General features: G+C 47.2%; 5 protein-coding genes across 5 annotated transcripts; 3 read left to right on the top strand and 2 right to left on the bottom strand.

The window, feature by feature from the left end:
* Positions 1 to 57: 57 nt before the first annotated feature.
* On the top strand, positions 58 to 875 carry N7489_001473 (type 1 glutamine amidotransferase; the record flags this gene model as incomplete). The annotated part of the gene is made up of 3 exons (XM_056707228.1): positions 58 to 429; positions 478 to 552; positions 606 to 875. 3 exons carry the CDS (start codon positions 58 to 60, stop codon positions 873 to 875), a joined length of 717 nt encoding a protein of 238 aa, XP_056571530.1.
* Positions 876 to 5,981: 5,106 nt separating this feature from the next.
* Positions 5,982 to 7,046, top strand: N7489_001472 (protein kinase family protein; the record flags this gene model as incomplete). Its single annotated transcript, XM_056707227.1, has 2 exons — positions 5,982 to 6,002; positions 6,060 to 7,046. 2 exons carry the CDS (start codon positions 5,982 to 5,984, stop codon positions 7,044 to 7,046), a joined length of 1,008 nt encoding a protein of 335 aa, XP_056571529.1.
* Positions 7,047 to 7,276: 230 nt separating this feature from the next.
* On the bottom strand, positions 7,277 to 8,883 carry N7489_001471 (nicotinate phosphoribosyltransferase; the record flags this gene model as incomplete). Its single annotated transcript, XM_056707226.1, has 4 exons — positions 7,277 to 7,497; positions 7,565 to 8,572; positions 8,628 to 8,711; positions 8,778 to 8,883. 4 exons carry the CDS (start codon positions 8,881 to 8,883, stop codon positions 7,277 to 7,279), a joined length of 1,419 nt encoding a protein of 472 aa, XP_056571528.1.
* Positions 8,884 to 12,736: 3,853 nt separating this feature from the next.
* Positions 12,737 to 13,547, top strand: N7489_001470 (uncharacterized protein; the record flags this gene model as incomplete). Its single annotated transcript, XM_056707225.1, has 3 exons — positions 12,737 to 12,898; positions 12,958 to 13,185; positions 13,254 to 13,547. The coding sequence occupies 3 exons, from the start codon at positions 12,737 to 12,739 to the stop codon at positions 13,545 to 13,547; spliced, it is 684 nt and encodes a 227-aa protein (XP_056571527.1).
* Positions 13,548 to 13,973: 426 nt separating this feature from the next.
* N7489_001469 (uncharacterized protein) lies at positions 13,974 to 14,719 on the bottom strand (the record flags this gene model as incomplete). Its single annotated transcript, XM_056707224.1, has 4 exons — positions 13,974 to 14,104; positions 14,158 to 14,244; positions 14,300 to 14,434; positions 14,491 to 14,719. 4 exons carry the CDS (start codon positions 14,717 to 14,719, stop codon positions 13,974 to 13,976), a joined length of 582 nt encoding a protein of 193 aa, XP_056571526.1.
* Positions 14,720 to 15,840: the final 1,121 nt, after the last annotated feature.

Below are 15,840 nucleotides of genomic sequence, written 5' to 3'. Positions count from 1 at the left end.
TTTCTACTCCCACTTCCTCGTCAGATATACTGTCTAGTCACACTCATCGACGCAAATATGGACTCAGTGAGCAATCTAAAGATCGCTGTGCTAATCAACACCCCGCCGGATGAAACAGACTTCCAGTCAGTGGTTCGAGAGTGCTTCAGAGAAGCCTTTGCCTCAATTGCCCCCACAGGGGAGGTCGACTTTTACGACCCTGTCGTGGAGCGCAAGTTTCCTGATGCGTCCAGATACGACCTGGTAGTTTTGAGTGGTGGCAAGATAGATGCCGCTTGTTCGGACCCCTGGGTTTTGGGAGTATTGGATTATGTTCGAATCACTGCTCGAGATCTTCCTAAGACAAAGATACTTGCTGTATGCTGGGGTCATCAAGCAGTGTCCCGGGCATTCGGTGGCCAGGTTCGACCTGTTCCCGCTGGAGAAATTGTACGTGCATAATGAAAATATCGATCGAATTGGTTCTGATTTGGATAGACTGCCATTGAAGATATTCGTCTTACAGATGCTGGCATGAAGTTCTTTCCATTTGCCGCGACCTCTGGATCCTACGTATGCCCGGTCCCGCCTCATGACTCTAACTTCTGGAACTAATCATTTAGTAGAGAGCAATAGAGCTTCACAGTGGGGAGGTTTACACCCCGCCACCTGGATTCATTTCCCTTGCCGAGAATCAAGAGTGCTTCATCAACGACACGAACAATGTCCTCACATTTCAAGCGCATCCCGAAATTTCCCATGAGCTGGCTAGTAAGCTGATATTAGAAGAAGACAAGAAGCATAGCAGAAATTCTTCTGCGGAGGTATTGGGAATAGACCGGCCAACTGAGGGGCTAAAACTGCTTGAGAGAGTTTTGCAGTGGCTGTCAGAATAGATGTCTAGTCTTAAAAAAGAACCCCACAATATTGTATGGGATAACTGAACACCAAATCAGTAGGCAACATATTTTTCACAGAGCATGATTCATAGGAATGGTGAATTACCAGTTCTTCAAGGAGAAATTGTGGACTCCTATAAATAATCATCTTTGAGTATCTGATTGGTTGTGAGACCGACAAATTTCCGAAAAGGGCAAAAGACCAAGATACACCAATTTCCGCCCCCAACTTTATTTATTACCGCTAAAACGCGGCCCGTGACGCCCGTCTCGGTACCGGGAAAATCACCTTTCCGGAGATACGGGTAAGCAGGATGCCGATGAGAGGTCTTTTACCTTATAAATACGATAAATACGATAAATACGATAAATACGTTACCGGTGACTACACGTAGAACTTTCCAAGAAATTGCAAACAATACAAACACAACCTCACGTCGTTATTGCGCAGTGGTATAGCCACTCATTCACAGGCCTGTTTTCTTGTCAATATAGGTCTGAAAGACAGCAATGCAAGCAACCCAGTCATGAACTGCCTGAATGCGCAACATGTTTGTCAATTAGTACTGCGAAGATATTTGGGTAAGAATAGAAGTGCATATATATATTTGTGATGTGCATCCTTGTTGGCTACTTATTTCTCCCGCTTTAAACCACCACCTGTTAGATTTCCCTCAGTTCCAACCTAGACGTTCTCTCGTCATCACGGTATATCAGCTTTTAATACCCATTCTATTAGCCCTTATGGGAGGAGTAACAGCACTCTTCGGTTGTGAAAGTGTTGGACACTCATGTGGATTCCCCTTGACATCGCCCTACAGAAAGAACTAGTCGAAAGTCAACACACTTTATACACCTTATCCCTCTCGACATGATCAGAGGCCATCTAAGTACAACACATTTTCAGGAAATCAAATACCTTCGCCTTTTCTAACCGGTCCCTTTGGGTTCGCAAGCAAGTGTCCTACTGGGAGGGTTCTTCAGTATGTCACTCAACGTAAAACGACACCAAGCGTGAAACACCAGCAAAGACAGTGTCTTCACATTTGCTGGTTCGCCCTCGAGTTATCCATCCAGTTATTCACGATGCCTCTGACGATTGGGCCCCACGGCTATATGTCTACGTGGTATAGGTATGACAGTTGTGTCCTGGGTAGGCTTTGACCTCTGTCTATGGGTTTCTACAGTCACCGCTAATATCACATATCTTATTAAGGGTCGAGGCGATGCATACATAGCTTCTCCCGGCAACAGAATAACCTAACATCAGCGACAATGCTCGGAGGTACCTACAATAATCACATTGGATTTCCATGTTATGTTCCAAGCTTATCCAGTGTCAGAATAAGTGTGCCAGCTCAGCCGAATATCCCATCATACTGCTGGGTGGTCTTCCATTTGTTCATCTCTCATGTGAGGCTTGGAGGCTCTTCTGGGCAGATATTCGCAGAATCCTCTCGAAATGACCATGCATATGGATTGATGCCTCATTCTCTGTTGAGGCTCCAGGCATCCCAAAACCATCTTCTACAACAGCATATATATAGTCATTCGGAGTACTCACCAAATACGGAGCAGCCACGGAATGCTGTGAATCTCCTACAAGATCCATGTCTCGACAGTCTGTCGAATGTCGTCTTTGCTGCACGTCATATACGTATTGTCAAACCAACGGCGGCTCTGTGCCTCGACATCACCCGTATATATATACGCATCCATCCCAAGGGATACGTATGCTTGGCCGTCTGGTTGGACTATCACAGCCGCTGTCGTTATATCGGCCTCCCTTGTTCCTGAGTTTCCAGATTTTGCACGCAGAGTACCACCGATCTACACCCGACATGGCGTGGTTCCCCTTATGGTCGGTCCCCAGGATGCATCCGCCTTAGGCAGCCTCGAGCTCAAAAATGACCTAGAAAAGGAAAGAGAATATGTGGTCTCGCCACAATCCCAATTATCACCTCCTCCTCCATGAACGTGCGCCACAACTGGAGTGCCAATCAAGGTCACGCAAAATCGAAAGCTGTACCTCATCGAAAAGAAGCCAGCATGAGGTACGCATCCGACTAGTCTATTGACCATACGGCTCGTGGTGGTCCAGGCTGCACTAGTTGCTCTCGTGGTCATAATCTTTCCTCCTGTTGCGTCGCAACATTCATGACTGGACTTGGGGTCGGGATGCTTGCATGGATTGCCACGGGGCCAGGTTATCCCGGATATTTCTTTCGGGCTCAGAACGTCGACTGGCCGCTTCGCATGTTCCGATCTATCCCTAACTGGGATTGGGAGTCTCGGCTCTCTGAGAGCATCCATGTTTCTGAATTGAGGACACCGTTACCCAGCTGAACATATACCTGACTATATACCTAACTATATACAACATCCTCCCCATAATCATTTCTCGTCTTTGAATGTCTATTCTGAGCTTGTCCCGCTGCAGACACTGGTTATTCTGAGCCTTTTCCGTTGACGGCTATACAATGATGCTCGAATTTAGTGAGGGTTTTGGGACCTCGACCGTGAAATTTCCTTGGCAGGAGCACACATTTCCACATGCTTCCCAGCGTTTAGACCATGCGTCAGCCGACAGAGCCCGTGGGCCACAATTCCATGGCTAAACAGGCCATGAACAAGGCTTTACATCAGACGTGTTCATCATTGGCCCATTCTCCCTCAGAGAACGAGGAAGGATTTAGCGGACTTCAATCGCTTTTACAAATACTCAAAGGCTCCTATTTCTGGCTTTTTGCTTCTATTCCGCGATATCGCCTCAATATAAGCAGCTCAGAACAGAGTCATCGTGGCCATCCTTTGTGTCGACATTGGCTATTCTAAGTCTGTTTTGCGCACTACAACAATGGTGCCGGAGTGCTTGGGTTCGCCGAGATCAAGTGACTCTTCTTTTCATACTCGGCTGTGTGACCGTACGCCAGATGTGGATTGGGCTGCTTGTCAACTACAATCTCAGATGAGGCCAGACCTTTTTCGTCGTTTTATGGAGTATCCTGATTATTTTGCATGGGCTCGTTTCAACAGTTCCGATCATGATTTGAGAAACTGGGAAAAGTGGAAGCAGCTAGATGTAAACGCACAACGCAGCCGTACGGCTGGACTTTCAAGTTGATGTCTGTCTCGCATGCCTCATGTAGCGTCTCTCCTGATGCGACTAACAGTGTCCTCAACGGTGTGCACAACACTTCCCACTGTTGGAGAATCCCTCATAGATCGGATGTCTCTTTATATGCAGACTGCGCCTTTGCTAGTTTGCTTTTCCTTTGTTAGATCAGGCTTTATAAACAGCCTTGTTTCCATAGATTGAACATCAGTTTCTTCTTCTTGATTTTCCCAGCTCCTAGTTCCGTAGCTTCAATACCCACATCTATCAGTTGTCGACGAGAACAAAATCAACAAGCAAAGAGAGTCACGAAAGGCTTTCATAATTGAATCAGTATGTTTCTGCCATCCTCCCATACTTCTAGACGCTAACCAGAAAAATGACTAGGTCAAGGCCCCAGCCAATCTCGGTATATTCATTCTTGTGGGGAAGGTGTTCTTCGATGTATATAACCCAGTGAGCATCCCCATTCGGATACCCAGCTCGTACTATCATTTTCTCACGTGCTCTAGCATTTCTTGACTGGGAGGAACGAAACGATACAGACTATATACAAAGAAGCCTACGCTCATCCCGGAAAATCTAACTCTTCGAGCCTTCTCTCGTTGGGGAACCTCTGCATAGGGATTTCCAGAGAACTGGAAGAAGCCAAAGTCCACTGGTACTCGATTGCCTCACTAGATATACTGAGGGAATTATCGCACCTCTCTGCGTCGACAACTTTCAAGGAGACGATATCCTGGGCTTTCCCCATCTCGCTTCGCCTTCGTTTCTCGAGCTTCTAAGTCAAGCTTCCTTGCCGCCGAAGATATCCGCTTTGTCAATCATGAATTGTTTCAGTTACTGGCCGAGCCTGACCAGGGTGCAAAACCGTCCAATGGCTAGTGCGATGGGTCCGCCCTGTGCTAGAGCTGGTGTTGAAATTCAGATCCCTAACAAACTCTAGAGCCTGGCAACCCTCGCATCTCACATATGATAATCTGAAAGGACAACTACGAAAAAAAAAAATAAGGGCCCTCAATTGTCCCGAAGACCAATTTGCACGATCCGCATTTCACAAACTCGTAACTTTCAGACTCTTCCAACTTTTATTCCTAGGAAGCTCAAGCTTGCTGGATCTGCAGATACATGAGGGAAGTCAACGCCAAGTCATAGATAAGAAGTCATCATCATCTTATGCGGAATAAATGCAGGGAGAATGGGACAGATGACTGGCATTTAGTGTAAGCCAGCCGTTGCACTCGGTGCTAACTAACAGAATTTATACTAGGTAGCAGGTAGTTGTTAGGAAAGGATTGCGACACCTAGTGTCCCTTTCTCGTTCCCCAAGGTCTGATGGACACAGCTCAGGATCTCAGCGGCCGTCCAGACACGACCAGTTGAGAAAATCACACTCACTGTTGAAAAAGTGTTGTTCGAGGCATTCTTGCAGATACCGCTGAGTTGTACGAGTCATTTGGTAGTTCTGTATAGCTCCTTACAAGGTCTCCAAGGCGAATGAAATGGTTAGCTCTCTATATTCGCTTGAGGAGCCGGACAAGGGGTCCTGACGAGCTCGGATCAGTGGTAACTCTCGACGAAAAGATAAAGCCGACGCTTGTCTGTGGGGTATCCCTTCGGAGTCCTACTATGATATGGTAGCCACTGGACACAGAGCTGCAAACTATAGCTATAGACAGTCTCTTTCAGCTATGATAAGAAGCTGGCACAAGGATCACATTAATTCAATCTAATCAAAGGGCCCAGTAGTACTGCCGGCTCGTGAGGGTCATATCCCAACATCAGGTCTGCATACCTAGGTACCCCCAGGTGGATAATAGCATCGCTTAGTCGCATCGCTTAGTCGTCTCTCGGGCTAAGCATCCATAACGTTTGTTGATCGCTTTACGTGCTTGTTATCCCACCTTGTTATTCCAAATCATGCTTTTCCCTTCTCATCTACTCCGTACTTGCATTGACCCGACAACGTCGTTCCATGCACATGCACAATGGATCTGTTTGATCCGACCGTCAGTAACCCTAGCAACATACCGGAACCGCAAACATATACTAACAGAGTATCACAGTATGGTACAATGGGCTCTGTAGTCCGAAGGGTCCGCAGAACTAGCCAACCCGAGGCCAACGAACGCCTCCCACCCGGCGTAGAAGAGGTAATTTCACGTGGATCCTGCTACATCGGCAGGCTCAACGACAGAATTGTGCTGAAGTATGCCTCCGATCTCAATGACCTGGGCTTCCTGAAAAGCATCAGAGTCGAGAGACGCATCCTGCAAATCATAGGCCCCCACCCCCGAATCATCCAATCCATGGGCCTGGTCGAAGACGGTCTCATACTGAAGTACTACCCCAACGGCACTCTCCACAACTTCATACAGGCCCACCCGGACGAGAGGCTCGAACGCCGCCTCGAATGGTGCAAGCAGCTCGTTGATACGCTGTCATTCGTGCACTCCAAGCGCGTCATCCATTGCGATATCTGTCTGCAAAACATCTTCCTCGATGAGAACTTCAATATCATCCTCGCCGACTTCCAGGGTTTGTTTTTGTCGAGCGTCAGTGGTCAGCCCTTGCTCGATGGAATGACGCGCGAGTGCGCCAAGGCGTACATGCCCCGCGAGAATCTCTATGTCGTCAATGTTCAAACTGATCTCTTCGCTGTGGGATCGGCAATCTACCATATTATTGCTGGTCACGAGGTTTTTCCTGAGTTGGACTCCATTAAGGATGAGGATGTCATCACCGCCCGGTTCATTAATGGAGAGTTTCCCAACAATGACTATGTCGCTAGTCACATTGTGGAGAAGTGCTGGCGCGGGGAGTATTCGTCCGCTGCGGAGATTTCGGCTGATATTGCTGCGGTTCAGGCTGCTGCAGAGGACGTTGCTGAGGAGCTGAGTAGGCGGGATGTGGACATGGAGTTTGATAACGAGTACGAACAGTACGAAGAGAAAGAGGAACAGGACAAAGACGAGGAAGAGGATGCGGAGTACGATGAGGAAGAGGATGCGGAGTACGAATATGATGACGAGGAAGACGAGGAGGTATTGTGAGCCTTGAGTGCGCATGGCTCGGCTGTCCATCACTGGAGAGAGTCGTTGCGGAAGAACGGAGTTGATGTCTTCAAGGATATCATTGATTCTTATTCTCTATGGAGGTGGCACATCATGTCTAGCGAAAATCAATAACAGCCTCTCCAATACCAATATGATCATGGCTCATGTTCAGCAAATTTTCAGCAAATGTCTATGACTCGAGGGAATTTATGGCAAAGATAGGCTGTCTATGCCTGCTTTGTCCAGCGGTGACTCTCATCACCCTCTTCCCACTCGTGCTCAACGTAGCCCAGCCTTTTCTTGACTTCCTGGACCTTGGCGGATACACCCATATTCTTGCCCATATTGTCGCTAAGCTTGACAGCGGGACGGCCATTCGCAGTGGCGATCTTGATAACGATGTTGAGGGGCTTGGATTTCTGTCCGGTTGATTTGTTGACAAAATCGTCTGTGAATTTGTCAGCGTTTGATTTTTTATTTTTTTTTGCGTTTCAGAATTCCAAGCTCAAACTTACTGGTGAAGAATGTTCCCACTCCAAACGTAGGCTTGAAGCCTGCCTCTTCGGCAATCGTTTTATACTCCAGGCAGTGCTCGATATTCAGCGAATCTGAGAACACTATTGTCTTGGTGTCGGTAATACCCTGGCTATCGTAGAAGTCCCGGACCATCTTGACGAAGAACGTTGGGTCGCCCGAATCCTGGCGGACACCGGCGTAGCTTTGAGCGTAGGTTATCGTGTTCGGCTTAACATCACCCTTCTCGTTTGGTGCTGAAATAGGCTTGCTGAACGCATCCAGGAACGCCGGCGTACCAAAGGTGTCAGTGAGAGCAATTCCAAGAACCTGTGTTTCTCTAATCAGTCTCCGGCGTTTCCAAGTGCTGAGAATACGAAAGTTACACACCCCTTCTCCGAAACAGCCAAGCCAGTAACTCAATGCCAACTCATTGGAATTTTCGTAGTCATCCGTGATAGCAGCAATGGTCATGTACCATTCGTGTGCCACGGTACCGACGGCACCCGTATTGTATTTCATAGCAAAGTGCACATTGCTAGTCCCAACCATCACACCGGGCCAACCCTGCTTCTTTCCCTCCTCTGCCGCACGGGAGAGTCCCTTCATAACCAGGTCCTGGGTGTGGTAGTCGCGGCGGCGGCGCGAGCCGAATTCAGAGAACACACAGCCATTCTGGAGCAAAGTGCAACCCTTCCGGTATGCCTTCTCTTCCTGATTCGCATAGTCCCAGTCCTTGTCGGTGAACATGAAATACGCCTGGCTGGTCAACGCCAGCAGCGGGATTTCGTACAAGATCGTGTCGAGCCAGAGACCCTCGACGACATACTCCACATTGCCTTCGTCGTCGTCGCTGCCTGTATCTTGTTCCGGGACGAACTTGATCTTGATCTGCTCGGAGGGTCTGAGGCGGAAGGTCTCTAGGAAGGTGAGGTATTCGTCGTTGAGGTAGGGGCACTTTTGGCGGAGCCATTCACGCTCCTCGGCAGTGACGCGAATTACAGCCAGTTCTAGATGCGGATTGGTTAGAAGCTGTACTATTGCGACAGGAAGGAATGTCCTTACTGTCCATCTGCTCTAAAAGCCATTTGTATGCCCCGCGACGCAATTTCATATGCGGGGTCCGATTCGTGTAGCCGTAGGTCACGCCTGCGCCCAGATCAGCACCAGACCCCCCATTGGAGAACCCCCATTCCTCGGTTAGAGACTACTCACAAACATCGGGGAAGTATTTGAGGACCGCGCATTGCATCGTCAGCTTGTACAAATCCGTGTCCAGAAGGGATGTGACGCCCTGTGGCGGGGACATGTCTTTGCCCATACTGTTGGTCAACCGGAGTTTCCGGTCTATCGGTGGTGGGTCAATTGAAAGGTATGGATCGCGAGAAGTTGTAGCGAAAGCTGGACATATAAATAGGCGGGAATAGCCGGGTTGTTGCGGTTTCTTTTCTTTTTCCGTTTCGTTGCGCAATCCATTTACAGCGGGGAAACGCGCCAATATGCCGATTAACTGTTTGCTCTGTTTGCACCCTTCCAATCACTTTGTCCTATTTAATCTTTCAACTGGCTTGACCTGATTGTCTTGCTCGCTTTGTACAGGTCTTCCATCAATTAAGACTCTGTTATCATTTCTCACAGTACTATATTGTCCAGGACTTTGACAATGCTCACCACCAACGATATTACCACTTACTCCACTGTATGTGTGTGAAGATATGCACCAGCAAACTAGGAAAGTACACGAGACGACTCTCCTGAAGAAGGCATCACTAAAAGTAACAACAAATATGACATTTTACTCGAGCTTCATGCGAATGGAATTGGCAACTTCAGCTCCCCTATCGCTCCATGATGGCCCTGAATGAAGGATCTTGCAAAAGTTCCTTGACAGTCACTCGTTTTTCTGGCTCATAGATAAACACTTTCGACATGCCAGATTGCACATATTGCTGCTCGTTAGATCGGGACAGAATACGCAGTTTTCTCAGCAATAACATATTTTAGATTAGAAGATTGGGACTGATCATACCATGAATCGAGTCCACCGGGGTATACCACTCACAACTCCGCTATCGATAAATCTAGGAAACGGAGGATATGTAATATAGAGTGTACAGAAAATAAGGATATAACTCTAAAAGTCACAGGTAAAACTTGGCTCTTACTTATATAGTCGATCTAGAGAGCAAAACCGCATAGGTGCGTAGCCGCGTTAAGTGCCGAGGTCGCCGAGGTCGCCAATTTTCTTCGCTTGACCAAAATCATTTGGATTATGCCACATCAATAGGGGCAATTATTGTGGCTCTAGACTACCGTTTGCTGCCTGAAGTATCCGTAAAAGAGATATTGGAAGATATAGATGATTCCTGGCACTGGCTACACAGCCCACAATTTGTTGAAGTGATCAAATATGCCAGCGATAGTCATATTACTCCTGACAACTTAATAGGGTCCTCGTGGCGGGGGAAAGCGTAGGTAAGTGTTTTGTGGCGGAATCTGCCATGGCGATGGCAAACAAGAGACCTAGCTAGACTATTAGGTGGCTATCTGGCTATTCAACCAGCACTGAGCTACCTATGGAGCCTATCCAGTTCTTGCTATGAAATCGAAGTCCTACGCAGAGGCACATTCCAAACCTATCCTTGGAGTGCCCAACTTCCCGAATGAAATTATTGGAGAGACATTTCAGCCTCATCCACTGTGGTTACTGCGGTAGATCCGTCAAATCGCTTCAAGCTAGCATTCTCGGTTTTCCAAAACGGTCAAACGCCAGAGTTCCTCGGGTCAGAAGACCATCTCTTCCCAATGAGCAGGGTTGAAATCTCGCTGCTACCGGAACTCTGAAACTGCCTCCAATTTCCAATTTCCATGGAAAACAGGACTCGGCTGTGCCATTTGAGGGCTCTCACCGGTTCGTCGATTTTGTGCGAGAATAAGCACCCGGTGCAATCATCAAGTTTCACCGTCAAGATGGTGATCATAGGTGTGACTTTGCGACAACATTCGAAACGGATTGGTTGTAGGAGGGTTCGGACCATTTCAAAGGCCTGCCTTGGCTCAAAAGTAGTGTACACCACCTAAGCTTGGACGATTTTACACTCTTAGTAGAGATAGCTCAATGTAATTTACTTTCACGAGACCTACTTTTACATATAAGCTCTTGTCAGACAATCACCCTATTAATAGTAGACAGAAGAAAGAAAATGGTAGGTAATTAATGACCTCCGGTGAAGGTGCCCAGGTGCCAGTATTGGCTGACTATTCAGATCTTTCACAACTGGGTTGCCGACACCCGGTCATAGGTGGCCTTGCCTGGTAGCCTGGTAGAGAATTAAGAAGCAAGAGCTAGTTACCCGTAGCCCGTAGCACAACCCAGGTTTAACGCAACCAATGTAGAATATCCGAGCTCTAATGAATGAACCTTTTGTGTTGACATAATCGTCGAGAGTAGAAATCAAAAGGAACAGGTCAATGCCCGATGACAGTGATACGCCCACGCTATAGCTTTATATATAGACAGACCCGTTATATATCAGCTAGCTATCGTTGTCTTTATGCGAATGAGGGAACGAATTTGGCTCCCGAAGATCGAAAAGCCAGCACGTAATCGGGCCAACCTACCGCTTCTGTGTCTAATGCTATTTCCAGGCCGGTTGAGTGTCCGCGGATTGACTTTATAAGCTGTCAAGATAGCGCTTTGGTGTCCGACAAAACACACAAAAGAATAACAGTATTTCGGGACAATATTTTCAACCTCTCAAAAAAGAAAAAGGAAAAGGAAAAAAATGAGTTGCCAGAGATCATAATAAACACAACAACAAAAAGTAAATCTTGTGCATCATCCGTGAATCGAACACGGGCCTCGTCGATGGCAACGACGAATTCTACCACTAGACCAATGATGCTAGTTGGATGTAGGGTGATTCACAATTCCGACTACAAACCACCAGCGCGACTACAAGATCATTCTTGGTTATTATCATACCTAGGTACGGGACACAGGTAGGGTAGGCAGGTACCTAGTATGGTTGGATTGTGTCATCTTTGAGTATTCAACCTTGGAAGGTCAAATGAATTATTTCATCAAGAAATACCCCCATACTCTACTCTATGACTATATTGTAGACGAATGAATAACTTCTGCTTCCTACGAAGGTGTATAGCGCTCAGGGTTCAAAACCCAGGATTGATGCCTGAATGCCTGAATTTGGCCTGGATTTTAGACCGCTTTTGGGCATCAACTTACAGTGTCCTCTCCATGTATGAAAACGAAGCCTTTTCCCCCATACAAATGCATGCATGTCCAATTTTGAAGGTGATTTACATACACTGTCTCTCTAGTATGAAATGGAGCCTTTTTCTTCTATACAAACGTATATATCTGCATTTTTGAAGGGGTTTGAAAATGGCCCGTCCGCCGCGCTCGTAGGGTCGCAGGGTAACCCCTTTTTCTGGGAGTAACCCACCCCAAAAATTGGAGATGCATACATTTGTATAAGAGAAAAAGGCTTCACTTTCATACTGGAGGTTGGTAAACCGCCCTAAACTTGGACATACATGCAATTGTACGGTAGAAAAGCCCTGGAGGCTTCATTCTTATGTAAGGATGACCTCGCCCGGGCGGGTTCCCGAGGTCCTGCCTGGGTGGAGATACCTTGCTTATCAAGGGCCCCGTAATGGTAATTCAGGTATTCTTATTTTTCTGCCAGGCCAAATTCAGGCATTAAGGCATCAACTTTGGGTTCTGAACCCTAAGCGCTATACACCTTCGTAGCTTCCACTCGGTTTCGTTTGTGAACTTTGGTATATGTATATGTGCATTTATCCAGCCTGAATTGGAATAATTTTAAACAACTGCGATAGACTTTGTCCGCCATACCAATCACAGTGGTTCGTGGCCCCAAACTTTGTTTGTATACTGTGTACCTACCCAGGTACATATGCACATACCTAGGTAGGTATAGGCAGGCACGAACCGATGGTCCAGATGTGGCATCTAGGCATTTACCTAGAAGTTAGTGAATAGCTTCGTGTAGCTCGCTCCTTCCCAGAAGCCATCTTGTATATAATCCTTCAGAGAGAAATAACCTCGCGTCAATTCCTTTCTGTTTTCCTTTCCCCCGTACGCGTCTATCATCTTCTACTCAGCGTCCAGGGTCAATCTACCGTCCAATATGGATGAACTACCCTTTCGGAACTGGTGTCTAAACTGCCTTCATACTAGTATCGCGAAGTATGCCCTTTCCCCGCTCAGGCCCTTTGAAATCCAGTGTGCTCCCAGCGAAGACGGTCAGTCGTGTTGGCAGTGTTGCAATCGAAACATTGCCTGTGACACGGTACGTTTATTCCTCCCCCAGCACATAAGGATTACTTCAACGCTAACATAGTTCACTAGCCCTCCATGGGAATGCAAGGTGATGTTTACGACTTATCTGCGATTCTGGAATGGACTCGTAAGTTCTGGTCCGTGGACGGCAAGTTCCTCTGGAATTTGGGGTTCCGCCTTGCTATTTGTGAGGCCTCCAAGGAACTCTGCATCAAGTTTGAGCTTGCTGAAATGATCCACCGCCGCCATCATATGTTGAGCGTTATTGATTGGAACGACACAAGCGAAGTGCAAAATGTATGTTTCTTGGGCGTTGGAAAAACCCTTCATGCATTGTTGACTCCGGGCTAACCATAAAACGAAAGACCGATATCGATAACTACCGAAGATTCCTTGCTGAACGTCGTGGAGCGTTACCTACTCTGACACTCCCCGCCACTGGAATTATGAACCGTCAGGACTTTGTTACGTACAACCCGGAGAGACTGCTGCGCCTCTGCAGTGGAGACCCTGGATTCCTGGTGTGGTTGGAGGCAAAGACAGCGTTCTTGAATTGCCTGCAGCAGAGATCCATCTCAATCTACGGTGGCGAGGATCGAAAGAACGGAAAGAGAAGACTGGCTTTTCTCAAGAATGGTTTCCCCGCGGAACTGAACTAGGGTTAACGGGGTGATGACTCAGTTGCTGTTTGCTAGAATTGGGAAATGCCCATCTTCTTCCATCATGTCAAATACTTTCCGAATAATCAAACTTCTAACTTCGAATTAGGCCTCTACCACAATTATTGCGAAGCTTGTTGAGATGTACGACTGGCTAAGAGAGGTTGTGCGGTTGAGTGTGCACGTTCGCTACTTGGATACTTTCCCCATGTCGCTTTCTTCTGTATAATCACAATAGCGGCTCTCAAATCAAGAAGATACAATCACTCAACCCCAGCCCGCGGTACATTAACCTACTTCGTCACACAGGTGGCCTCGAACGCCAAGGCAATAAAAAGGTGCCTACCTAATCTGCAGTCGGTAATGCCATAATGGCCATGCATTTTCAAGGGTATGTTACATCTGACAGATCAAGGTCAGAGATACTTAGACCTCCATCCATCCTTTCTCATTCTCATCAGCAAAGCTCTCCCGGTATGGATGCTTCTCAATCCACTCCTCTGCGCCAACAACTGTCGCAGATTTCTCATAGAACTCGCTGAGCACGTCGTTCAGCTCTATAAATCGTTAATAACCGCCCGATCTACCCAGGTATCTTGCGTTAACTCACTTTCTATTTCCATGGGACTTGAAGGCTGCAGAGAAAAGCGAGACACCCCCTCTCTCCACAGCACCAGGGCCGATGGGATAGGAGTACCTAAACTCGTAAGTTTCTGTTTTTCACTAAAAATCGAGCATAGAGAACATCATACCCCGCGGAACACAGATAACAGTGGGATCCATGAGACACTTGCCGTCGGCGATCTCTTCCTGGTACCGCTCGAAATCAAAGCGCAGCATTTGCTGCATAAGACGGGAATTGGGCATGAAGATCGGCCCATTAGAGTCTAATACGTAGATAGTTAGACCCCATTACACGAGGGCTGGACAGGAGTTTACAGACAAGGGCTTGACTTCGAGATCGCGGCGTGAACCAGCCCATCTTTGGACACATTGACTGCATCCTTCCGGTGGCGGGTCTCGTCTTGGGTCACATCGTATAGTGTGGCCCTGCGGTCCAGCTGGTACCGGTACATCGTCGCGGGAAATGAAGCATGGGTGGAAAGTAGGGAGAACTTTCGCGCTTGGTTCATGTTCAGCCGGGCGGCTCGTAGCCAGTGAGTGGCGAGCATTGTTGGAGTGTGTCGCAAGCTAATGAAGGGGTAAATTTTTATGTGGTGTGTGGTTAAATTAACCTCCAAATATGGCGGAAAGGACCGTGGATCGGGAAAGGAACACGGGGCCGTCAGCGGGAAACATCACGTTGGGACAACCTTGGAAGGGTTGAGTGGACCTTCCGAGATTCCTGGCCTACGTAACGCAATGGAATTTCCACAAGTATTGAAGGTACGATAATTTAGAGACTTGGAGATATATATAATTTAATTCTGATATATTTATGCAGATTGCTTTACACGCTTCTGTATATCTCAAATTGCTATAAATAACATGACGTACAGTCATGTCAGTCACGTGATACAATTCAGTAATTTACTGGAGCTGCTAAGAATACATATGTATTTGACACCCCAATGCCCCGATTTCTTGCCGCATGAGATACTCTTATTATCACAATTTTGATCTTGGGAGTTTGTTCTTGGGCTATGTATATACTCCCCTTGCTCGGAGAATTTTCTGGTTAATCAGAACTTGCCGGTCAAAGACATTCTAAAGATACTCTCTCAGGGGTCGTCATTTATTCCGAAACTGCCCCTAAATCTATGTTTTCATCTGATCAGCGTCCTTGGGTGGTATAAAATGGGTAGAAAGTTGGAACGAAGGTGAAATCTGCTATCCGGTGTAGCCCCACTAACACGGCCAACCTTAGGTGTCTTCGGTATTGACACGGGCGTCCAAACGTCGCAATGAATTATCCCGATGAACCTGACTCGGGCAAATGCTTGACCCCAGGAGTGTTGATTGGCCAATGGTCCAAGCTCCAATCAATCTAATCTATGCGCAACAACTAATATCCCTCCAATAAGCAGATCTGTTGCTAGTGATCTTGTTCCTGAATACATGTCGATCCGGGCCTGACGCGCGTTGATTAATCTATTCCACAGAGCGGAGAAGAAGATCGTCAACGTCGTTTCATGATAAGTTTAGGCCGATGGAGAAAGTCGGTTTGACATAAGTCGGAAGAAGAAGATCGTCAACGGTGTTTCGTGATAATGTTCGGCCGATGGAGAAGGTGGGTTTAGTATAAGTCGGCGCTTTTGCAGCTAGAATGAGTCCCTCGATGTCCATGAACCTC

This window comes from Penicillium chrysogenum (assembly GCF_028827035.1).
Source record: "Penicillium chrysogenum strain IBT 35668 chromosome Unknown utg000001l_segment0_segment0, whole genome shotgun sequence".
NCBI classification, from domain to species: Eukaryota; Fungi; Ascomycota; class Eurotiomycetes; order Eurotiales; family Aspergillaceae; genus Penicillium; species Penicillium chrysogenum.
This window is presented reverse-complemented; position numbering and strand designations above follow the sequence as displayed.